This window comes from Osmerus eperlanus, chromosome 13 (genome assembly GCF_963692335.1).
Source record: "Osmerus eperlanus chromosome 13, fOsmEpe2.1, whole genome shotgun sequence".
Lineage (NCBI taxonomy): Eukaryota > Metazoa > Chordata > Actinopteri > Osmeriformes > Osmeridae > Osmerus > Osmerus eperlanus.
Genome location: NC_085030.1, coordinates 9,751,639 through 9,771,810, shown reverse-complemented (window position 1 = coordinate 9,771,810; position 20,172 = coordinate 9,751,639). Strand labels below are relative to the sequence as shown.

At 45.8% G+C, this 20,172-nt stretch overlaps 3 protein-coding genes across 6 annotated transcripts in view; 2 read left to right on the top strand and 1 right to left on the bottom strand.

Annotated features, from left to right (window-relative positions):
• Positions 1-1,345: 1,345 nt before the first annotated feature.
• Positions 1,346-3,666, bottom strand: polr1d (RNA polymerase I and III subunit D). The gene is made up of 5 exons (XM_062477078.1): positions 3,540-3,666; positions 2,945-3,042; positions 2,599-2,675; positions 2,004-2,086; positions 1,346-1,694 (listed from the first exon to the last, which is right to left on the bottom strand). The coding sequence occupies exons 1-5, from the start codon at positions 3,579-3,581 to the stop codon at positions 1,647-1,649; spliced, it is 348 nt and encodes a 115-aa protein (XP_062333062.1). The 5' UTR covers positions 3,582-3,666; the 3' UTR covers positions 1,346-1,646.
• A 63-nt stretch (positions 3,667-3,729) lies between these two features.
• On the top strand, positions 3,730-7,675 carry sybl1 (synaptobrevin-like 1). 3 transcript variants are annotated; one of them, XM_062477072.1, is made up of 8 exons: positions 3,736-3,904; positions 4,356-4,561; positions 4,703-4,760; positions 4,952-5,089; positions 5,576-5,666; positions 6,064-6,131; positions 6,213-6,305; positions 6,417-7,675. In XM_062477072.1, exons 2-8 carry the CDS (start codon positions 4,416-4,418, stop codon positions 6,483-6,485), a joined length of 663 nt encoding a protein of 220 aa, XP_062333056.1. In that variant the 5' UTR covers positions 3,736-3,904; positions 4,356-4,415; the 3' UTR covers positions 6,486-7,675. The 3 variants fall into 3 exon arrangements, with proteins under 3 accessions (XP_062333057.1, XP_062333056.1, XP_062333058.1); XM_062477073.1 differs by lacking the exon at positions 4,703-4,760 and having other exon boundaries at positions 3,730-3,904; positions 4,356-4,557; XM_062477074.1 differs by lacking the exons at positions 3,736-3,904; positions 4,703-4,760 and having other exon boundaries at positions 3,965-4,557.
• Positions 7,676-7,939: 264 nt separating this feature from the next.
• The window catches only part of mtus1a (microtubule associated tumor suppressor 1a), a 32,837-nt gene continuing 20,604 nt past the window's right edge, over positions 7,940-20,172 (top strand). The window contains exons 1-4 of one of the 2 annotated variants that reach the window (XM_062477045.1): positions 7,940-8,091; positions 14,338-16,595; positions 17,221-17,458; positions 19,041-19,292. In XM_062477045.1, the coding sequence (XP_062333029.1) occupies positions 14,427-16,595; positions 17,221-17,458; positions 19,041-19,292 (2,659 nt within the window). In that variant the 5' untranslated portion in view covers positions 7,940-8,091; positions 14,338-14,426. Of the gene's footprint in view, positions 8,092-11,188; positions 11,340-14,337; positions 16,596-17,220; positions 17,459-19,040; positions 19,293-20,172 lie in introns of those variants that run through there. The other variant, XM_062477046.1, reaches the window with a different exon arrangement.

The following is a 20,172-nucleotide window of genomic DNA, read 5'->3' as shown; positions in this document are numbered from 1 at the left end:
ACAACAACTTGATATACATAACTGCAGAGAAAACATTGTTGCAATGTCTACCATCCTAATGCATGTGACATGTTGCTGGAGAGAAAGTTTTTTCCAGTTCTATAGTCATGTGGGACAATGACCAATGTATGTTAACAAATACTGTGTGATTCTTGCTCACGTGCTATGTGTGTTGGCCTTTTGAAATACCACCATGTATAAAGCTTTCTCATATATTCAAAGTGAACACATATTTTTATAAGAAAATATAGTAAAAATTGTCTTTCAAAATGATCATCCATGTTTTTACTTTTCTGTGTTCATGAGTATCATAGGTTAAAATATTATTTTCAAATAATTCATTTACACCAACGGTTTAGGTGTAAAGTATATCTCCAAGTATGTTTTTAAGATTAACAAAGCTTTTATACTATGTACTTAGTTGTTGAACAATATGCACCAATAAATACTATTTTATAACAATTCTGGTTTTCAAAAAAAGATTTTTCTTCTGAAAGTATATAACCCAAATTATATATGTTGAGCTATATCATGTTTCATTTGAACATCTGATCTGCGAGATGCTTCTAGAGTCTATACCTTGAGTGGAGACAACGTATGGAAAAATTAAGCGATTTGAATGATTGCGTAGAAATATGTATGGCGTTTTTGAATAAGGTCCCACAGTTCAAAGTGCATGTCAGAGCAAATCCAGGGGTACAAACGTGAGAGCAACATTCCCAGGAAGACTGGATGCACCCTGTACAATTCGTCAGCAATATAAACATATTTTGAAAAAACGTTTTCCTTTTGTAATCATGGAATATTTCTGATTAGAAAATAAACTTGTTTGATCACTGAGCTAGAGGAACCCTCTCTAATCAACCTCATCCGTCAACAGGGACTGGCTGCTTTCATGCATTTGTGTGTGCAAGTCTGTGATGAGACTGGCAGTTGGACACGATTCCTAAACTTCCAAAGCAGTAACCAGATTATTTACACTCCTCTTCCTACTCCTTCCCTTCATTCCTTCTCCTACCCTCCATCTGGCTCTGTATGAGGTCCAGCTCTCCACATTCCTTTACTAATGGGGAGCCCATGCAATCAGCCTCTATTGCTTATCCCCCCCCAAAAAAAAAACTTCAAAAGGACTTTTTCAGAATTCTGTATTATGTCTTGTTCCAGTTGGACAATGTTCAAACGTAACTTGAACACTTGAAAGGTACAAATACCATCTGATGCCAGGTGGACAAGCTCCAAGGAGAATAAAAGTTAATCTACAATATTTCCAGGGAACATTAATCATTACTATTATTGTTTCACCTGAAAACAGGTGCAACTGTAAATAAATATTATTAAGCATACATACACTTTGTAACAAATTGTTTTATTTTGAAACACAAAAAAGACAAAATACAGATAAAGCTGTACAGGTTTTCCATATTAATGAATAACTTCTAAGGCTATGGGTTAATATAATATGTTCCCATATTAATCATCAGAAATGTACAAAATTTGGTATTTGCATTGGAGAAGAGAGAAATTGGTCAATGTGGGGGTCACCAGAGCAGGCATACAAACATTTCGACAGTGGCTTCTAGAGCTTCCCTGTGTGTGTGACCCCTGACCAGACTGTTCTCCGCTCCTGCTGTGTTGAACTGTGCTTCTCAGCCCATAGGATCCCCCTGCGTCTCTTTGAACTCAGTCACCCGCGCCTGAGGAACACAGGTTTATTACCTCATTGGTGTGAACCAGCTAGCAGTATATACCACCCTGCAGGGAGGCTGTCAACACCATGACGGGTAGAGGAGAGAAGGGGAGCAAGACAAAGAGAACCAAGTGAAGAAAGAGAGAGTTGTGAGAAAGACGGCCTTCCACCTATTCCCTTCAAAACAAGAGATGTCCAAACTTGCAAACAACCTTTCCTGCTTCTCATGTCCACTTTGCTGACATTTTCATTAGCATCCGTTGTCTTATGACACCTGCATACACTCCTCTCCCCTGTGTTATAGAGTGTATCGTACCTGGAAGGTGTTGAGGACATGCTGACAGACATCAGTGAGTTCATTTAGACCTCTCCTGAGAGGCTCCACTGCTGCTAGTCCCCCTGAAACGGACCAGAAACACAGGAGTTGAAACTAAGGCGTTAACACACACACACACACAGATTCATAGAACACAGGCCTTGAAGAAGAGAAAGACAAGGAATACTCAGTGTACTTATAAATTTGTGAGAATGTGTGTGTGTGAGTATTGACACCATGTGAGTGAATAGTCCTTGGGGTGGGTAAAACATGGCTGGGTGTGGAATGTCCTTCAGCTACTATAAAGCTAATACACAAAAACAAGGTTGTTTTCACATTTTTGCTATATTGCTTTGATGTCAAAGCAGAAGGTTGTTTTCTTAGGCAGTTGACAGGTGACTTGCGTTTTAAATGTGTGTGTGTAAGTGCGCATGTTGATAGCAGTCCATCACAGACATTCCTCCATCAACTGTGTGAACGGAAAGTGAAAGCATCAGACTCCAATCAGTCTGTTTACTCTCTACAACCACTGTAGTAATGTTTACCATTTTACTTTTCTCTGTAATTCTCTCTCTCACAAAATAATGCATCTAACCTCGAGTTTGGATGCGAAAGTTGATCTTGCTCTCAGAAGGATGGGTGATGCTGTACCCACAAAACTCCACGTCCGGTCTGTAGAAACACACACAATGTTTATGTCTTACTGCAGTGCTCACTGATGAGATCACCAACCACAACCTTACAAAAAAAGCCAGAAATTAAAATGTTCCATCTGTCAAACGCATCCCTTTCATCTCTGAGACATATGACCACTGGTTAGCCAAATAGTTTGCAGCAGAGAAGAACGGCAGTATAAATCCCTGCCACCCTTTTTAGATACACGGTCACATTGTCAGAAACGGGGTTGAAGGTTAAATGTCAATGTAAGGCAGACAGCTGACCTCTTCATGACCATGTATCGAAGGGAGTTTCCCAGTGTGTGGTCTTCTTCATGGAGCACAAATGTCACACAGCCCTCATCGGCCCCATCCGCCTGCACCTAAAGCACAGCATGAACACTTCATTTACCAAACACAATAACACTCCTGTAGCAAAGTAAAGTACAGGCTTATAATAAACAGGATTACATCATGTTATTATATTATAAGCCTATTACATGAGTATAATGTTACTGATGTTAAAAATAAAGGGGGTTATCAGGGGGAGATTGTTATTCTGACTATTCAAAACACTGCCACCCTGTGGAGAAAAAAAACAGTCCAGACCGTCGGCTCCAAAAAAACATACGAGCTAACGAGATGCTATAACATATCGACTTCTGTAACATACAAGGCGGTCTTAGATGAACTATGAAATACAGTTAACTAGTTGCGGCTCAAGTTATATTAGCTGGTGCGACCAACCCCACGCGAGACCACTGTTTTGCTACATTGTGTACGATCAAATAAATGTACTTCAGTCAGATATTATGTGTACCAATCATACAGGATGCCTCTTGTACATATAGCGGGCTTCAATACTTATATAGTCTCTTACCATTTCTAATACCGGCTTCTTTTCACCATCTGCCCCTGCCATGCTGGAGGATTTGAGACACCAATTTGACAGTCGCAGATATGTGACGTTGAGATGAAAACATGTGACGTTTTGGACAGAAACGCCCTGATAGGCGGAAGTGGCAGGAGTGTAGTACATTTACTCGAAACAAATTCCAGTGACGCTTAGGATCCTTGCGAAAGGACTACAGTTCCCTAAAAAAATTATATCCGCTTTGAGTGTTGAGCGATTTGAGAACCAAAAGCCTTGAGCACAAGTCACTCGAAAAAGGATTAGCAACATAGCTAGATTGTTCTTTGACTGTTGAAAACATATAGCTTGTCACATTTAAAGACTATCCAACGGTATTTATGTCCGAGGAAAAATAGCTGTCAGCTAGCTGTTGCTACGATTACTATTAAGAGATTCCTATTGTGATAGCTAGCTAGCTAGCTAAATGTTAGCTGTGTGTCGTTGTGGATTAGTTAGCTCTACCTAGGCTGTAACTAGTTGTGTAGTTAGCTCGTTTGGGAGCCACTGTTAGATAGACATCTAAAACTTAGCTGAAGTGAAAACGAAAGTACTCGTTTGGGCGACCATTACTTTTGCGTAAAATGTTTGCGTTTCAACCGACATTTACTGAATTACCTTATGCTTTTGTTGATCAATGTTAGCTCTGGTATCATGCGATCAGAACATTTTAAGCCAAGTAACCGGCGGTGCCAACACTTTAATCTATCTGTTTTCCATTCTTCTTCATTTCTACTTTTTCCCCTCTTCATGCAATCTGCTTCTCCTTACTTTTCTATCAACTAGGGGGCATCTGATCTGACAGACCTGTCCTGACCCCCCCTGACCCCTGCCCTGACCCCAGCCATGGCAATTCTGTTTGCGGTGGTGGCCCGTGGCACCACCATACTTGCCAAACATGCCTGGTGCGGCGGAAACTTCCTGGAAGTTACTGAACAGATCCTGGCCAAGATACCTTCGGAGAACAACAAACTCACCTACAGTCACGGCAGGTACCCAACAGACAAACACATACACTCCAAGTCTTGTTCAACAGAAAACAATTTTTTTACAGTAAATAGATAGTACACATTGATTCCCTTAGTGAACTAAATTCCAAGATTTACTGATTGAGCTTCTCTGTTCTATTTCAGCTATCTCTTCCACTATATCTGCCATGATAGAATCATCTATCTTTGCATCACTGATGATGTGAGTATGCAGTGGGCATTGACATTATGTGTGATATTGGACTTGGAGTGTGTTTGTGTGTGGACATTTTACTGAGTGTTTACAATAACCAGTGTTCTGTTGCTATATGTGTGTTTCTAGATAATACCCATTGTGAATTTAGTATACCCATTATTGGGGTCTACAAATAATTTATCTTTCCCCCATCCCAGGACTTTGAGAGGTCTCGTGCGTTCAGCTTCCTGAGTGAGGTGAAGAAACGCTTCCAGACAACGTATGGGTCACGAGCACAGACTGCGCTGCCTTACGCCATGAACAGCGAGTTCTCGTCCACTCTGGCCGCTCAGATGGTGAGTATATAGAAACCCTTTCCCGGGGATGATAAATGGGTGTGACTTTAAGGCATAGAAATTGAGGTTGATGTGTACCAGAGAGGAGGATTGGGGGAGTTTGGAAGGGTAGAGTTCCAGTAGAGATATGGTGATGGGGGGAAGGGGCTTAGCAGGGGGGTGAAAGTGCAGCGTGACTACACTGTGCCTAAGGGTGAACAAAAGCATGATCACACCAGTGAGAAGAATACACACATTCACCCACCACACATCATTTACCTTGTGGGACTTATTTTGTAGGCATTGGCTGCCGCTGAAGATATGAATTTGTCACAAAGATAAAGCCTACTTTACAATATTGCGTTGATTTGTTCTCTGAAGTGGATATTAAGATCCCCACAAGACGTTCATCTGTAGTGTCTTGCTTAACTTTTTATCTCAGTTTCAACACTTCTTTACATTCTCTCACTTTCTCTTTTTCCATCTTTCTCTCTCTCCCACTCTCAGAAGCACCACTCAGACTCTAGAGGTTCTGACCGTGTGACTGAGACTCAAATGCAGGTGGACGACCTGAAAGGCATTATGGTCCGCAACATTGGTGAGATTCAGCCTCTCTAAAACTAACCGTCTATCGTGTATGTGTCAGTTATTCAAGTCAAATAACATTTTTACGATTGTAGCATTACTTCTTATTGGTGGGCTAAATCAAATAGGTTTGGTGAATGTTCCCCTCTCTGTGAAAACAGTGTCTTTGTTGGCCTCTGTTTGGTGTTGTTACTGCAGTGTCCTAAAACTTGTGTTGTGACAACACCAGAGAAAAATATGCAGCTTCAAGCTCTCCAACTACAATAGCTGTTTTTGGGATTATACATACCATTCCTGCTTTAAGCACACCCACAGCATCTCACAAGGGACTGAAATGACTCTCGTAGCAGCTGTTGTTTTCCCTAATTTCCAGTGTTCAGGTTTAACTTGGTGTATGTTCTGATTTGTAGACCTTGTAGCTCAGAGGGGAGAGAAGCTGGAGTTGCTAATTGACAAGACAGAAAATCTGGTGGATTCGGTGAGTTTTTCATTTTTCTTAGATTTATCTTTTTAACTCGGTAACAATAGCACTACTGACTTCCTCTCTCCTCTCTACCAGTCGGTTACCTTCAAGACTACTAGTCGCAACTTGGCAAGAGCCATGTGTATGAAAAACCTCAAGCTGACTGTCATTGTAGTACTAGTGTGCCTGGTGAGTATGGCTTCAAATGCTGCTTCAATGCTCTGTGTGTGTGTGTGAGAATGTGGACGTGCCTTTGCATGCTACTGTTTGATCTGAGCTGTGAGTCTCTGTCCCCTACAGGTGCTCCTCTACATCATAGTCTCTGCTGCCTGTGGGGGTCTCAGTTGGCCCAGCTGTGTGAAGAAATGAGAGACCAAGAGGAAGAGATAGAAAGAGGGAAATGGAAACGAGGAAGAGAGGCAGAAGCCCCCATTTGAACTCTCCAGCGCTCCCCACTCCGGCAGTGGACTCAAAGGGAAACATACCACTCTCCTCCTCTCTGCTGTCCTCTTCCAGCCTCCACACCCCAGGAACGTCCATCTTTGTCTTCCTCCTCCTGCCTCCCCCTGTCCAATCTTTCTCCTGCTCCTCACCAAGGAGGCCAGTGGTTATGCCATGACTCTCTCCACCTGAGGAGGGCTCCCCACTCCCCATACCTTAAAGACTGCAGCTATCTGATCTGTGTGCAACACCCATCTTCTCTGGTACTGTTCTGGTGTTGGTCTGGTTCACCCACCTGGACCCATGATTTATTGTACACCAGATCTGATTTGTAACTTGTCTGACACATTAACCCTCAGAGACAAAATTACCATTGCTTTATAGCATAATGAGCCATTCAACTATAACAAATACTGTATGAACAATGGGATAGTCAGGCTTTTACTTTTGATTAGAGGGCAGGTTCTGTCAGACTGTAGAGGCTGGGGTACATGTCACGGTTTAGAAACGTGTGAGTATCTACGATAGACATAATGCTGTAGATACGACAGAGTGATGTGGTGTCATTTCCGGTCCATGTAAAGGTCAAGACCCTGCAGTCTGACAGTTACAATAGCGTGTTCTCCTAATTTAACCACTTTAGATGGCCTATGTAGTATCTACCTACTACAGTAGGTTTCCTTCAGCTGCATGGCTCTGCCACTAACCCTACTGGTCAGTGTGTCAAATGTTTCTAATGGAATTGCAACCAGATGTCTCCCCAGTTTTTCCTGAAACAGCTTCTGTGATGTCCTGTCTGTTTTGTCATGGTCAAGGCACAGTTACAGATGTCTATATCTCTCTATCATTATAATATGAAAAAGGTTTATTGCACAAAAGAATAAGATGACAGTTACTAACTTAAAAAATTTAAATAGACTGAGTGGTTCTAATCTCAGTAAGCCAAACCTTAGCTTCTCTCCTGCACTCGAATTGGGTGCTCAACATGTCCATCTGTCTTTTTTCAACAATGCACTTTTGACATTGTATGTTTGCTTCCTGCCATCATATGGTTTATTATCATGTAATTATTAAATTATTGTACATCCAGATTTGAAATAATAAAATATTAGAGTATCTATGTCTGAATTGTCATATTCAAAAAATGTTATAATGAATGCTAAAGAACCTCTGGTTGTCCTCATGCATAGATATTGATTGGCAATTGTTCAATTTTACTTAACTGACGAAGTTTGTACCTCTGTCTGGTCATGGTAGACAACGACACATCAGGGTAAAGTTCATGTAAACAGGAGAAAGGCAATCTGGCCAATATCGAGAGAACAGATTTAGATGTAGCCAATGCAAGACCTGCCTTTGTAGATCATTTTAGTTTTAGCTGATAGAGGGCAAGACAAGCTCTAATCATGAAGAGTATGACATCACTTTTCGTCCAGGTGGTTTAATCAGGAGAAGAAACACTTGGCTTTGACAACTGAATTTCAAGCAGCCTACAGCGAATGGCACATGATTAACTCCCATGCAAGGAAATAGGGTGAGTCAGCTAGCCTACTATAGTTGTCATGGCAGTCAAACATTTAATAATGCTCGTAAGGATTTGTTAGGAATGTAAATTGAACGTTGTTCCTCGGGGTTGGAATTCCGATAACTGTTAGTTGACTTACCTTTTTGTTTTTACTTTCGTGAACTTACGCTAGTGTTTGTTTAATGCGTTATCATTTTGAGTAAGGCCTAATAAGATTGTCAATGGGGATACGTTTTTTTAAGTCTATGGTTTATCCGGTGCTGTAGCTAGTAAGTTTATGCCACCCAGTGGCTTACTCTAAAATTAAACTCGTTGCATTGTTTGCGGAATGAAGGTTGAGATTCTGTCAAATCTCATAGAAGCATTATCTAATGTAATACAATTGTATGTACTCATTATTCTTTACAATACTTACATTGAACTTCATGGAATTTTTGTAAATTCTGTGCTGAAAAAACTGATAACAGATGTCTACTGCATGTAGAAGAAGACCGACCTTTTAGTTTTTTTTCTTAGTTTTTTCTTTACTACATGTTTACCACCCTAGTCTATTAATAGTCTTCATGGCGAGAAGAGGTCCCCAGCAACAAGTGATATGTAGCCATCAGGTGTGAGGAGGGGCCGGGTATGACCTCATGAGTAAGGGGATCTGTCTTATCCAGAGAGGAATGAGTTACTAGAAATACACCCAGCCAGGGTCCATTCATGCTATTTTCTCTGTCTTCTATAATACCCTCCATTCCTCTGACTGTAAGCAGCTTGACTGAGGACTACCGTGCTGCCCTCATAAGCTGATATGAGTTTCTAACTCTGGGTTAAAGTTCAGCTTTAGAATATCAACACTTTTTTTGAGGTGAATGCTAAACCTGAGGTTGTCACAGTACTGAAATGCTAGAGTCAATTCATGTTGTGTTCCTAATCTTATGGAGGTTCTCAGTGCACTCACAAACCTTGCCATCCAAATAACCAATGAAGCAGCTTCTAATTTAATTAGGGTAAAGGAGAGTGAAAGACTTAAAGTTGGTTGCTGACAGTGGCATTGCTTTTATTCGGTAAGTAAAACTTCATGAATGGTTTTTCACATCATAACCAATTTTTATTGAGCATATTAAGCTAGTGCACAATAAAGCCAAGTAATACATTGTCTACCAGGCTCACTAGTGTGTTTTGTCCTGTCTTGTACAGTATTCTCCAGAGAAGGGTCATGTCACTCTGGCATGTAGGGTGGAATCCCCAGACTTGACCTGATGCCCTGCTGTCCTCTGGGGCTCTGGACCAGCACAGGCACTGAGCTATGGGCGGGTGTCTCTCCTCATAACCCATAACCCACATGCAGGCAGGGGACACACAGGACTGGGCCAGGACAAGGGCAGGGCATAGCAGGCTTTGTAGGGTGCCTGGGGGCTTAGGAAGTAGAGCAGCAATGTTACATTATCTCAATCGTCCATATCTAATGTGAGGATGTTCTGAGGAGTATTATGGATACCGGAGCCGTGAGGTATGTTGAGCTTAAGTATTTGTAGTGATGGAATACCAGACAGTGTTTTTATGACTAATGGAACAACATTAGGATTCATTTCTGTTTATCAGAAAAAACTGACTGGTTAAACACACTGTTCCTTCAGCTGCATGTTTACCTTGAGAGCTGTAAGGCTGCAGTATGGTAAAGCTCAGATGGATGATTATCAGAATTGAGGGTAATCTTCCTAAATTTCACAGGAATTCAAAAATCTATAACGATTGTTTTTGTGTTCATATTGCTGGGGATTTTTGAGATAACAGCTCTTTTTCCTTAACATGCTGGTTGTCATTCCCCGCTGTTTGAAATAGTAGTGATTATCTTGTAAATGTTCCATGGGGAGTCGTTTTTGGTTTTTGGTTCAGCACAATCATTACCACAGGATTCTGGGAACCAAAGGTGAGCTGTAATCCTATCCTATTCCCTCCTCACATAACAACAAACTGCTGGGCTCAGGTAGATGCATTCTGGCAACTACATGTAATTTATCCATATTTAGTTAAAAACCTGTATCCAACAGTCAAGTGTTGTTGCAGTACAACATTCAAATAGGTCAGGCCATTTGGTCAATTGTTTTAAAAAATGGATTGTAAAACCACTGGCCCTGGTCAGGTTTTCTTCTCTTTTCTGGCCAATTAAGTGTGTAAGGTCCTTATATGGATTAGGCAGAAATAGCCCTGGTCCGAGCCTAAGAGAGGTTTACATAGTCACCTATGTGATAATGTCAGGGTCAGGCTCTGGGACTGCTTGTTGTACAATAGCAGGCACACCCTCTGTCTGGGTGATTGATATCTCTAGAGAGTAGGTGTGAAAATACAACCTTAACTAATGACTTTGCTTAACTTCACAAATGACTATTGCAAATAAACCATTTCCAAATAATTGCTGTGTTTTGGGGCTTTCTAGCAGTAAGGTTGTGTCACAAGCAGAGTAGTTAACAGTGCGTGAACCCTTGTCCCATATTGAGGCCCCTTCTTATTTCACTCCCCTTCTCACATTTTTCTTGCCAGAAAGCTATCTGATCTATTCCTTCATAAAAGAGACTTTGGCTGCTTAGCAACAGTGAATGGCGATTCGGCATGGCGGGCCTTGGCCACTCCCCCGCCGTCCACAGTGGGCCTCGGCAGGGATAAGGTAACCAGTTGTGCTGCCTCATTCTAGCTTCCCTCCCTCACATGCTCCCTCTCCCTGCTGAAAAGTTAGTAGTGGTGAGCAGTGAGCACAGTCCTGAGCTGGACCTTGAGATGCCAGCAGTATCAGCCGTTTTAGCGAGTGCAGTCTTGTCACCGGCAGTGTTGTACTGCAGTACTGCTGGGTTGGGCTGGACCGAACCACATTCCTGCAGGAAGGGGGAGGAGGGGGGGGGGGGGGCGGTGGCAGTAAGAGAATATTCTCTCTGCACATAGAAAAATCAACGGGTGCCCTCCGTTTGGCTGTTGCTGATGCACGAGTGGCCTGGAGAGGGAAGGAGCGAGGAAAGGGAGGGAGAGTGAGTGAGGGTGAGTGAGGGAGGGAGGGAGGAGTAGAGAGTGTCTGTCTAGCATTCATCACACCCCAGTGGCTGTGCGAGACCACACAGAGTGGGGCCGGATTGTTGTCTATTTAGCTGGCTGTGCCTCCTAGTGCTGTGGGAAGCACTAACGGGGATTGGCAGAGAGAGGTTAAACTAAGACAGATCAACCTGGGAAGATCCCGAGTGATCCGCTGCCCGATACGAACACACACACAGCCACCATAGGTAAGGCTTCTTTTTCTTTCTCCCTCGCTCTCTATTTCTCTCTTTTTTTTCCCCCTACCTCTGTGTCTCTTTCTCTCTCTCTGCAGATCAATGAGCAACTTGGCTAAAGTGTGTTAGATGATTGAGAGTTGTCAGTGTGTCAAAGTTAGTAGAGCATCGGCAGTTTAAGATACTGAAGCTAGCACTGTGTGTGTTTAGCTTTGAGTCTGTATCTTTCAGCGTTGTGTTCTCTCCAGAGGCTGGCCAAGTGACATGTCTTAGATCCAGCTACGGTGGCTTAAGTGTTCCATAACATTAGTTCTACCATGGTTTTCTTCAGGTTGGTTTGCGTCAACGTTTACATAATAGCTTAATAACTATTCAGCCTTCGGTCGCCTAAAGCCTCAGAAGTGAATGAACGTTCAGGCTAAAGACTAAACACAAGCCCTGGAACTGGCAGGACTTGCTTAAGTGCAGGTCCAAGGTGCGGCACATGTTTTATATCCTTAAGCAAGGGACATTCAAATGGGGATGCCAGTCTTGTTGTAGTACATAGCTGTTTCTGGCTGGAGAAGTGTAGAGGTGACTAAGCATTCTGTCTGTTCCCAAGGAAACCTTTCATTCTGCCAAGAGGCTGAGAGAGAGAGCGAGGGTTGTGTCGCTGCTCTCCCCTTTAGACAAACATTATGTCACTCTGATCTGGACTATTGGACTAATATCCTGGAATGTTGATAAGTACTTCTAATGGTTGGTAAAAGATTCAAGCTAAAGGGTACAAAGAGAAATGGACACAGTTTTGTGATGGTTATCCTCAGGGCATTCAGGCAGTACAGTGGCACCAGTAAAGCATGTCATTCAGTTGAGTTTCAAAGGAATGCTTTACCTGTGCTCAGCCACTTATCTCCCCTAGTATTAGAACTCAACTGATTGACAATTAAGGCTGCACCTTCACATCCGCACGATTGCCTGTTTTAACTTTTGCCATATTTCATGTTCAGATCTGTCTGAATTCTCTCTCTCGCTCTCTGTTAATCTTTCGTTCTCACACACTCTTGTTTGAGTAAATTAGTAAGTAGGAAATTGATAGAAATTCCCCTTCTAGTCCCTGATATCGCGTGACACCATCTCTTCAAAGGCAGTGTTTTATCTGGAAGAAATTCCAAACAGTCATTGCTGAATCATCATTAACTTAATTAATCATCATCTCTGAGGGTGTAGCCCATACAACCCAGTATTCGAACTCCCCAGTGGTTGGTTGTAGCACAAGCTATGTGATCAGAGCTTCAATCTCCATGAAAAAAAACCCACTGTGTGTAACTAAAGTCAGGCCAGATGATTTAGTTACTGCTCGAAACGGAGCATCCCAGCCCTGCAGCTACCGTCTCCAGTTATCTGACATCTACTGCAGGTGTCTGTCCCCTCTACAGCATCACTGCAGGTGGGGGGATCGCTGCAGCTACTCTGGGTGTCACTGGCACTTGATGGTGACAAACGAGATGCCTTCCTGGTTCTATTCATGAACCAGTGGGAGATGATCAGAATAGACCACATTTGATACCCAGACTATCCCAAAAGTAGAGCATGTGCTGTTTTGGTGGTAATCAGAAGAAGAGTGACACACCAAAGCTCTCCGTGCCTCCAGGAAACTTCACTGGTGCCAATGCAAACTGTAGCCTGGCTCACTTCAGTGGGTCTATGATTTCTGCTTGGATAGAATGTCTTGTGACTGATTCTCCAGGAAACCATTGACGGTCAAAGGCAACTTAGCTGACAGTGCATGTTACAGAACACACATTCAAGCAATTTGCTGCTTATTTTCAATCGGCTAGGCTATAAAATGTTCCTAGTTGATGTAGTGTTGGCCGTGTGAAAGTGAGATGGCCTTGCCGGCCCTCTTCATCCCTCCTTTCCCACTGGTCCCCTCCCTCTCTTGTTATTGAACTTGACAGGGGGTGCAGCCGAGCATGCACAAGTTTGCCTCCAACAATCCAGATTTATGTTGAACTGCATTCCAACCAAGGAGGTCACTGTTACAGTAACCAGGGCAGACACAATTATAAGCTACTGCACCAAGCACCTCCCTTTTTCACTCAAAAGCCTGTCACAATACTTTCAAGGTGTAGTATTTTAGTCTTAAAAATTGGTCACTAACTTAGGCCCAGGATTCAACAAGATATCATATACCTCCAAGTTGGCTCATATTCTTCCCGTCGGGTAATTGATATCTTGCTGCCTGTCAGTGGCCACACTGACGGCTTTGTTTCGGCTGCTTCTGGACAGCTTAACAGTCCGGCAGTCAGCGCAGTGAGCTTAAACAAATACAACAGTACACAGCCAGGCTGTTTAGACTGGCGGCTCTGGGAGGGGGCAGGGAAGTTCATCAGGGCTACTACTTTCCCAACAGCTACATGGCTCCACATTAGAACTGGGACTGCTCATGTGCGTGCCTCATTAAGTCAGGCCACTGGCCAGCAGGCCCTCGTGTGCTTCAAAGATGGAGGGAGAGTAAGAGGACTGAATTATAGCATTTTGTATTCATAAATCTGTGTAATTACTATTTTTGTTCATCCTTCACTGTCAATATTTTCATAGATATTTCTCAGGACTGTTGATAAATCATAGAGGCTAAAAAGGTTTAGTGGACTGAGCCCTAGTCATACCCTTCAGCTTGAACATTGGAAGTTTCAGACAGCACTATTACTCCAGCATAAATTCCTCTGACAACTGATCTTTGGTGACTCTGAATATTTAATGAGGCCAATTCTTCTTATTAAAATTGTAAGGCGAGTGTCAGAGTACCAGTTGTCTGTTAGTCGTCTAGTGTTACCCCAATGTCAATGGGCTGACATGACACACAGTACTGTACCAGTTCAAGAAGACTAGTGTGAAGAGAATCAAGTATTTACCTGCCTTACTTCTTGCGAGCCTTAACAACACCCTCTTTGTTTGTTGGTGTTTTTCCGATACATTTGTCCCAGAAAGCACATCACAAATCATTTTCTCTGTTTTTTCCCTACAGATGTTCATGGTTGGCCTGAAGTCGATTTTCAGCGGCAATTGGATAGGTTACTAATTGTGACAGAGTGGTTCTCCATTCATCCCAAGTCTATGGAAGTGAATGACTTAAGAAAATCTCACGCACTATACATTGGAGATTATCTGCAGCATATAGTGTCTAAACACACTGCTCGTATGTCAAGTGAGCAGAACCACGGGAGAACCAGGGCTAAGGCTTCTGCCCCCCACAGCGTCCTGCAGCTGGCTCTCTCATCCGGGGAAAGAAACGCTAACTCTGGCCCCTGTCCCCGAGCCTCCTCCCCAGACTCCCAGAGGAGCCTGAGTGACAGAAGCACCAGCAGCCCTTCTGACATAGACATGCTGGAGGTGTGCCTCAGCCAGGGCTCCCCGGACGACCACCCCTCAAACATGGACGCCATTACCAACTCCACCTTCGTTCTCCCACCGCCACAAGTCACAGTGCCCGGGGAGTTGAAGGTGGATGCAAGCCAGACCTCCGTATTCAGCTGCATGAGCAACACCAGTGTGGACAACTGGAATGGTAACATTAGTCTGGTGATCAGTAACCTAGGGACCAGCCCCAGCGCCACCAGGGGGAACGAGGAGGTCAGGGGTGACAGAAGCGCGGCACCGTCCCCCAACTCGGCGGAGGGTGAGAGCTTGCGAGGTTCCGTGGTAGTGTTGCGGCGAGCCTCCAGCGAGAACGGCTGCTCGCTCAGCTCGGAGGAGATGGTGATGCGGAGCAACAGCTTCTGCCTGCAGGAGGACCAGCCTCTGGCCATCTCTCTTCTGGAGGAGCCCTCCGGCTCCCCCGCCCTGGGACCCTGCTCCCCCGCCCTGCCCACCGAACTCAGCCTCATGTCAGCCACCCTCCCTGATGTCTGCGAGGGCCTCCTGGAGGGACAGAAGAACATGCCTGCTCAGCATTGCTGGGGAATGACCTTCATCCTGCCAGAGGACCACCAACTCCCCCCTGAAGATGATCCCTTGGTGCAGTCCGCCTCTCCAGGAGATGTACCATGTGAAAGGAATGGGGGTCATCTAAGGACCTTCCTCTGTGACGCTAACCCTGCCTCCACAGCTTATGACGGTGTCTCCCTGGCCACTGTACCGTGCAGTAAGACTGTCTCTGATGCAGAGCTGTGGCCCTACTTTACTGGAGGCTCCACCCCAGGGGAGGGCCAGACCGTCCTCCTCCAAGCCAATGAGGATCCTGACTCCAGTGACCATGTCCAGACCTCCACCCCGGTGCAGAATGTTGGGAACCAAACCATCAGCTTCCCCATACTCAATGAGTCTCCCTTCACAACCAGCCCTGCCCCACACTCTGGCCCCAGGACTGCTGTCACCCCAAAACGGCGTCTGGTCGCCAGGCTGCCCCCTTCGACTGGCAGAATCAGTAAGGCAGAGATCAAGAGTTTCCGCAAGCCCGATTTTAGCCGCATCAAACCAAAGATCATGACCAGACCGGCCAGTCAGACATCGATGGCTAGCCCTGTTCTTGCTAAGGCTACATCCCGCGACTCGGGTCAGGTGACCCTCCCCAGCAACCTGTCTCAAGGCAACAAGAGCACACCAACCACAAGTCCGCCTGTAGGGGTCGGGAATAACATTCATCCTAAATCTGATGGTGACAGCCAGTTGAGCAAACCCCTAGCTGCAATAGGAGAGTCCGCCGGAGCTCCTTATTTTGGCATGACCTTCATCCAATCCGAGGACCAGGATCTGTCTCCGGCTACTGAGGATGGAGAGCGTAGAGGCTCCGTGTGTGACGGCGTGCCGTCAGTGTGTGAGCATGTTCCAGCAGCCCGCCCAGCTGGTCCAGAGGCGGGGCTTGTAGCCTCCAGGTCAGGACAACCTTCCTCAGGCCCCTGCCCTGGCAACCAGACCTTCTGCTTCCCCTCCCCAGAATCCAGCGCCAGCAAGGATCAGGACAGGCCCACATCAGCCCGAGCCAATGAGAGGAAGGAAGAAGTGCTGAACCACAACAGGAAGAGGACAATTGTGACGTCCAATCAGGAGAAGCCTCCCACGCCCGCGCTGCGCTCTCGTTGCTTTTCCGAGAGTTCCTCCGTATCTCGAGTGATTAGGGAGATCAGAGGCTCCACCAGCTCCTCTTCCAGCTTCACCACCTCCAGGACCTACAACCTCCAGAGCCAAGCAAAACCAGACCTCCAGAACAGGCATCACAGACAGCTGGAGGCCAGCAAGGCCACACCAGACAGACCCAGCCCTGGGTTCAGGAAGGTCAGCTTGGCGGTGAGTCCATGCCTCTAGCCTCAGTTTACATGGTTCTGTATAGAAGTACTGTAGCTGCATTCATAATGTGTACTGCATGTGTGCAGTGTGGAAATGAACACTGACCACACACTGAACGGGGTGGATTTTAAAAATTTGATTAAACATCCAGTGGGATTGTTGATACACATAACGTTTGTATTTCCAAGCCAATGTTTTCCAAACGTCCAGAAATCTGGGACAGATTTGAGTAACACACAGTCTACTCTAGCTCCTTGGTTCTTAAGAAGGCAATCTGACATAAACAAATCTAGTGCTATAAATCTCTGTTTAATGATCCCTGGGAGAGCAGGGCAAGCTGAGCATAGTGCTGCCCCAGCTTCTCTGTGAACACGCCTCCTGTGCTCTGACACTGAGGGTTTAGTGGACAGGGGCAAGAGGGAAGAGTTGGCTGGGGCTGAGTGCATAGTCCCGAGGGGGAATGCCGCACAATTGCGGCTTGGTTCTGTGAGGGTGAGGGTGTGTGTCAGTCTTTCCAGTAAGCTGTGTTCTCTGGTTATGGCCCATGATGGACTTTGCGAGCAGAGCTGTGCTCAGGGGGCCTCCAGCGTTGGGCTCTGAGTTTGATGCTCCGCTATCGTTGCAGACGGCGCCCTCCAAGACGGCCGTGACGGCAGGAGGAGCGGCCTGCGAGGGGAGTAAGAGCCGACTGGGAGTGAGGCCATCCCCCTTCAGAATCGGGGGAGCACCACTGGCCAGCCCCTGCCCCAGACCTGCACCTCTAGCCCCCAGGCAGAGGCAGGGAGCCTGGGGCAGAGATGGCTCCAGCAACCCTGGAGGCATGGGCACACTGAGGACACAACGCACCTTCTCCTCCTCTGCAGGTAAGATCTCTCTCCACTCCAGGGTTGAAGACTAGAAACGCCCTCATGGTAACAATAACCTAGATTCAACTGATAAGAAGCGATAAGAACACAGAGTGGGTGGACCAGATATGAGCTTGGGCAGGCCTCTGATCTGGCTCACCGACAAATCCCATTCAGGAGACCGAGTAAACACAGGCAGGGGTACAGGGTTCACCCTCGCACGCTGGCTGCCTCTCCACGGGGCCAGGCTAATCATTTCCCAGGCATCCCGTCTGTGGCGGCAACACTGAGCTGTCACCTGAGAAGTCTGGGCAGTTCTGTTTGGGTCTGTCTATTTGCGTGGAGTCGCACCGTGTGTGAGATTCAAGCATTCCAGCTGCAGTAGAGGAGTTATTAGTAGTTCAGAGTACTTGTTTTGGGATATACAGCAAGATGAATGCTGAATGGTACCTAGAGGTAACTGATACTGCACTGTGTTCTGCTTATCAATCACAGAAGACTTCAATCCCATTCTTATGAGGGACCTCCCTTTTCTTGTCTTTTCAATCAATTTTCCTCTGCTCTAGAATTTTCTGAATGGGTCTTGTTGGTAGTTGTATTTTCTCATGCCTCTCTGTGCATTTAATGTGCATGTGTTTTAGTCATTAGTGCAGTACCTAGTCTCCCCATTGGAGGGCAGCCCAGAGGGGTTCTTCTACACAGCATGGTTTTTTCCTGTTCCTGATGACCCCCCCCCCCCCCCCCCCACCAAAATAATAGTAAGGGACGCAGATGTCACCTTTCTACTCTCCAGGACAGGACCTTAAAATACACCCCCCCACACCCTCCCATTTTGCTCTACCTCTTCTTTGAGGAATAGGGGGACATGAGAGTAGGACAAGGAGGTGAACTTCCTCTAAGAAGAGGCCAGCTGTGCTGATGGGAAAAGCAGGGGAAGGAAAGGGAGGTTTGGAGGAGAGTTGCAGAGCTGCTGTAAAAACTCACACGAAGCACAATGTGTGGAACAAGCTCCCTGAAAGGAGCAGGGAGACTGCTGCGCTTCTCACAGGCTCTGCTCAGTCACACTGACGTTCTGTAATGACACGCACTGATACGTTGGCCGAAGTCAACAAAATAGGTGAGTTGGTTTTTGTGTCATTGATTACATTTGTATAGATAAGAACAAGAGGCAATTACACAAATGTATAAAAGCCTGTAACCTTAAAACACTTTTCTCACTCGCATCAAGCTGTCATGGCCTTATTTACCCTGTTATGGTGATTTACAGTCTGTGCTTGTTGCACTTGTTTGACACCAGCCAGTCACATAACACTAGGGTGACCAGCCCTCCTTACATAACCTCTGCACCAGAAGGATGCTGGCTGTAACAGGCCCGGCGTGGAGCCAAGTCGGTCCGCTGCTGTAGTAGCCAAACCTCTCTGGGCAGTTCATGTTTTTCCACTGTTCTCTTTGATCTGGCAGGGACAAAGCAAGTCAAACAAAGCCCCCCCCCCAACCCCCCCCCCCCCCCCCTGACCATTCGAGGTCACTTCCAGTTGTGCCAGTGCCACAGATCTCATATTCCTCTGCTGTGTTTGTTTACTTGTCCTATGTCACACAGGTAGTCAGATGGCCCGCACGACCGAAGGGCCGTCTGTGGGGGCCCCTTCTGTGGGAGCTACCACAACCAAGGGTGGAACCAGGCCCCCCGTGAGCAGATCCAGGCTCCTCCAGACCCCTGGCCGTGGCTCCACCCCAGTCCACCCCTCCACCCCAGCCTCCAGACTGCCCCACAAGCCCCAGGCTCAGGGACCTCCCAGGAGCCACCCGTCCAAGACCAGCGAGCACAGCTTCAGCACAGGAAGCACACACGGTGAGACTTCTGGCAAAGGCTCCCACACTGCAGGGGCTCAGTTGGCTTGGTTATAGCAGTCCTACTGGGTACATGGATTTAATGAGATGGATCTGCAGGGGCATATTGTGGGGCAGCATGTCTGCCTGTGGTTGTCCCAAGGACACATCTGGCTGTGGGGGGATGAGCAGGACTCTACACCATGACCCACATTGGCAGACTATAAGGCTGCTGTACACGTAACCCCCTCCATCCCCCAAGGCAATCTTCTTGGGTGAAAGCTGTGTGGAGATTGAGACATGGCTTTCATATTTTTCAATTGTATTTATTTTTGTTCTGTTTCATACTCACGACAGAGTGATCATGGCTACTGTCATTGCTTTCTACTTAGAAGATGTCAGGTGAGCCCAGTGTTTGTAGTCTACCCTATATCAGGGCTTCTCTTCCTTCAGACAGTAATCCAGATGGCTCTTTACCTCTTTAAGACAGCTGTGAAATGTTCAAAGATCCAGCTTTATGAGATGAATGAACTTTCTTCTGCAGAGAGAGAATACATTGTTAGAAATATCCCCCCACTTGTGGTAGTTTGACTGTGTATGGTGCATAATGAGAACTTTGTGTCTTGGAATTTCTCTGACTGGTGAGTAGTGTAGTGGAGAGTGAGGGGAGGGAAGCCCCAGTACACAATGGGCCTTCCCCCCCCCCCCTTCAGCATCCTCGAATACTCACTGCTCCTGATTGGCTGTGGAGTTATTCCTCTGACTGGGGTCCCCCCACACACTGTTGTCAAGGAGACGAGGGTCTGTTCCACTCTACTTCACTCAAAGCGATGCCTAGAGGGGTGAGGGAGCTCACAAATACCACTGCCGTCCGGACCAGTTTGTTTTTTCCGTGGTTTTTC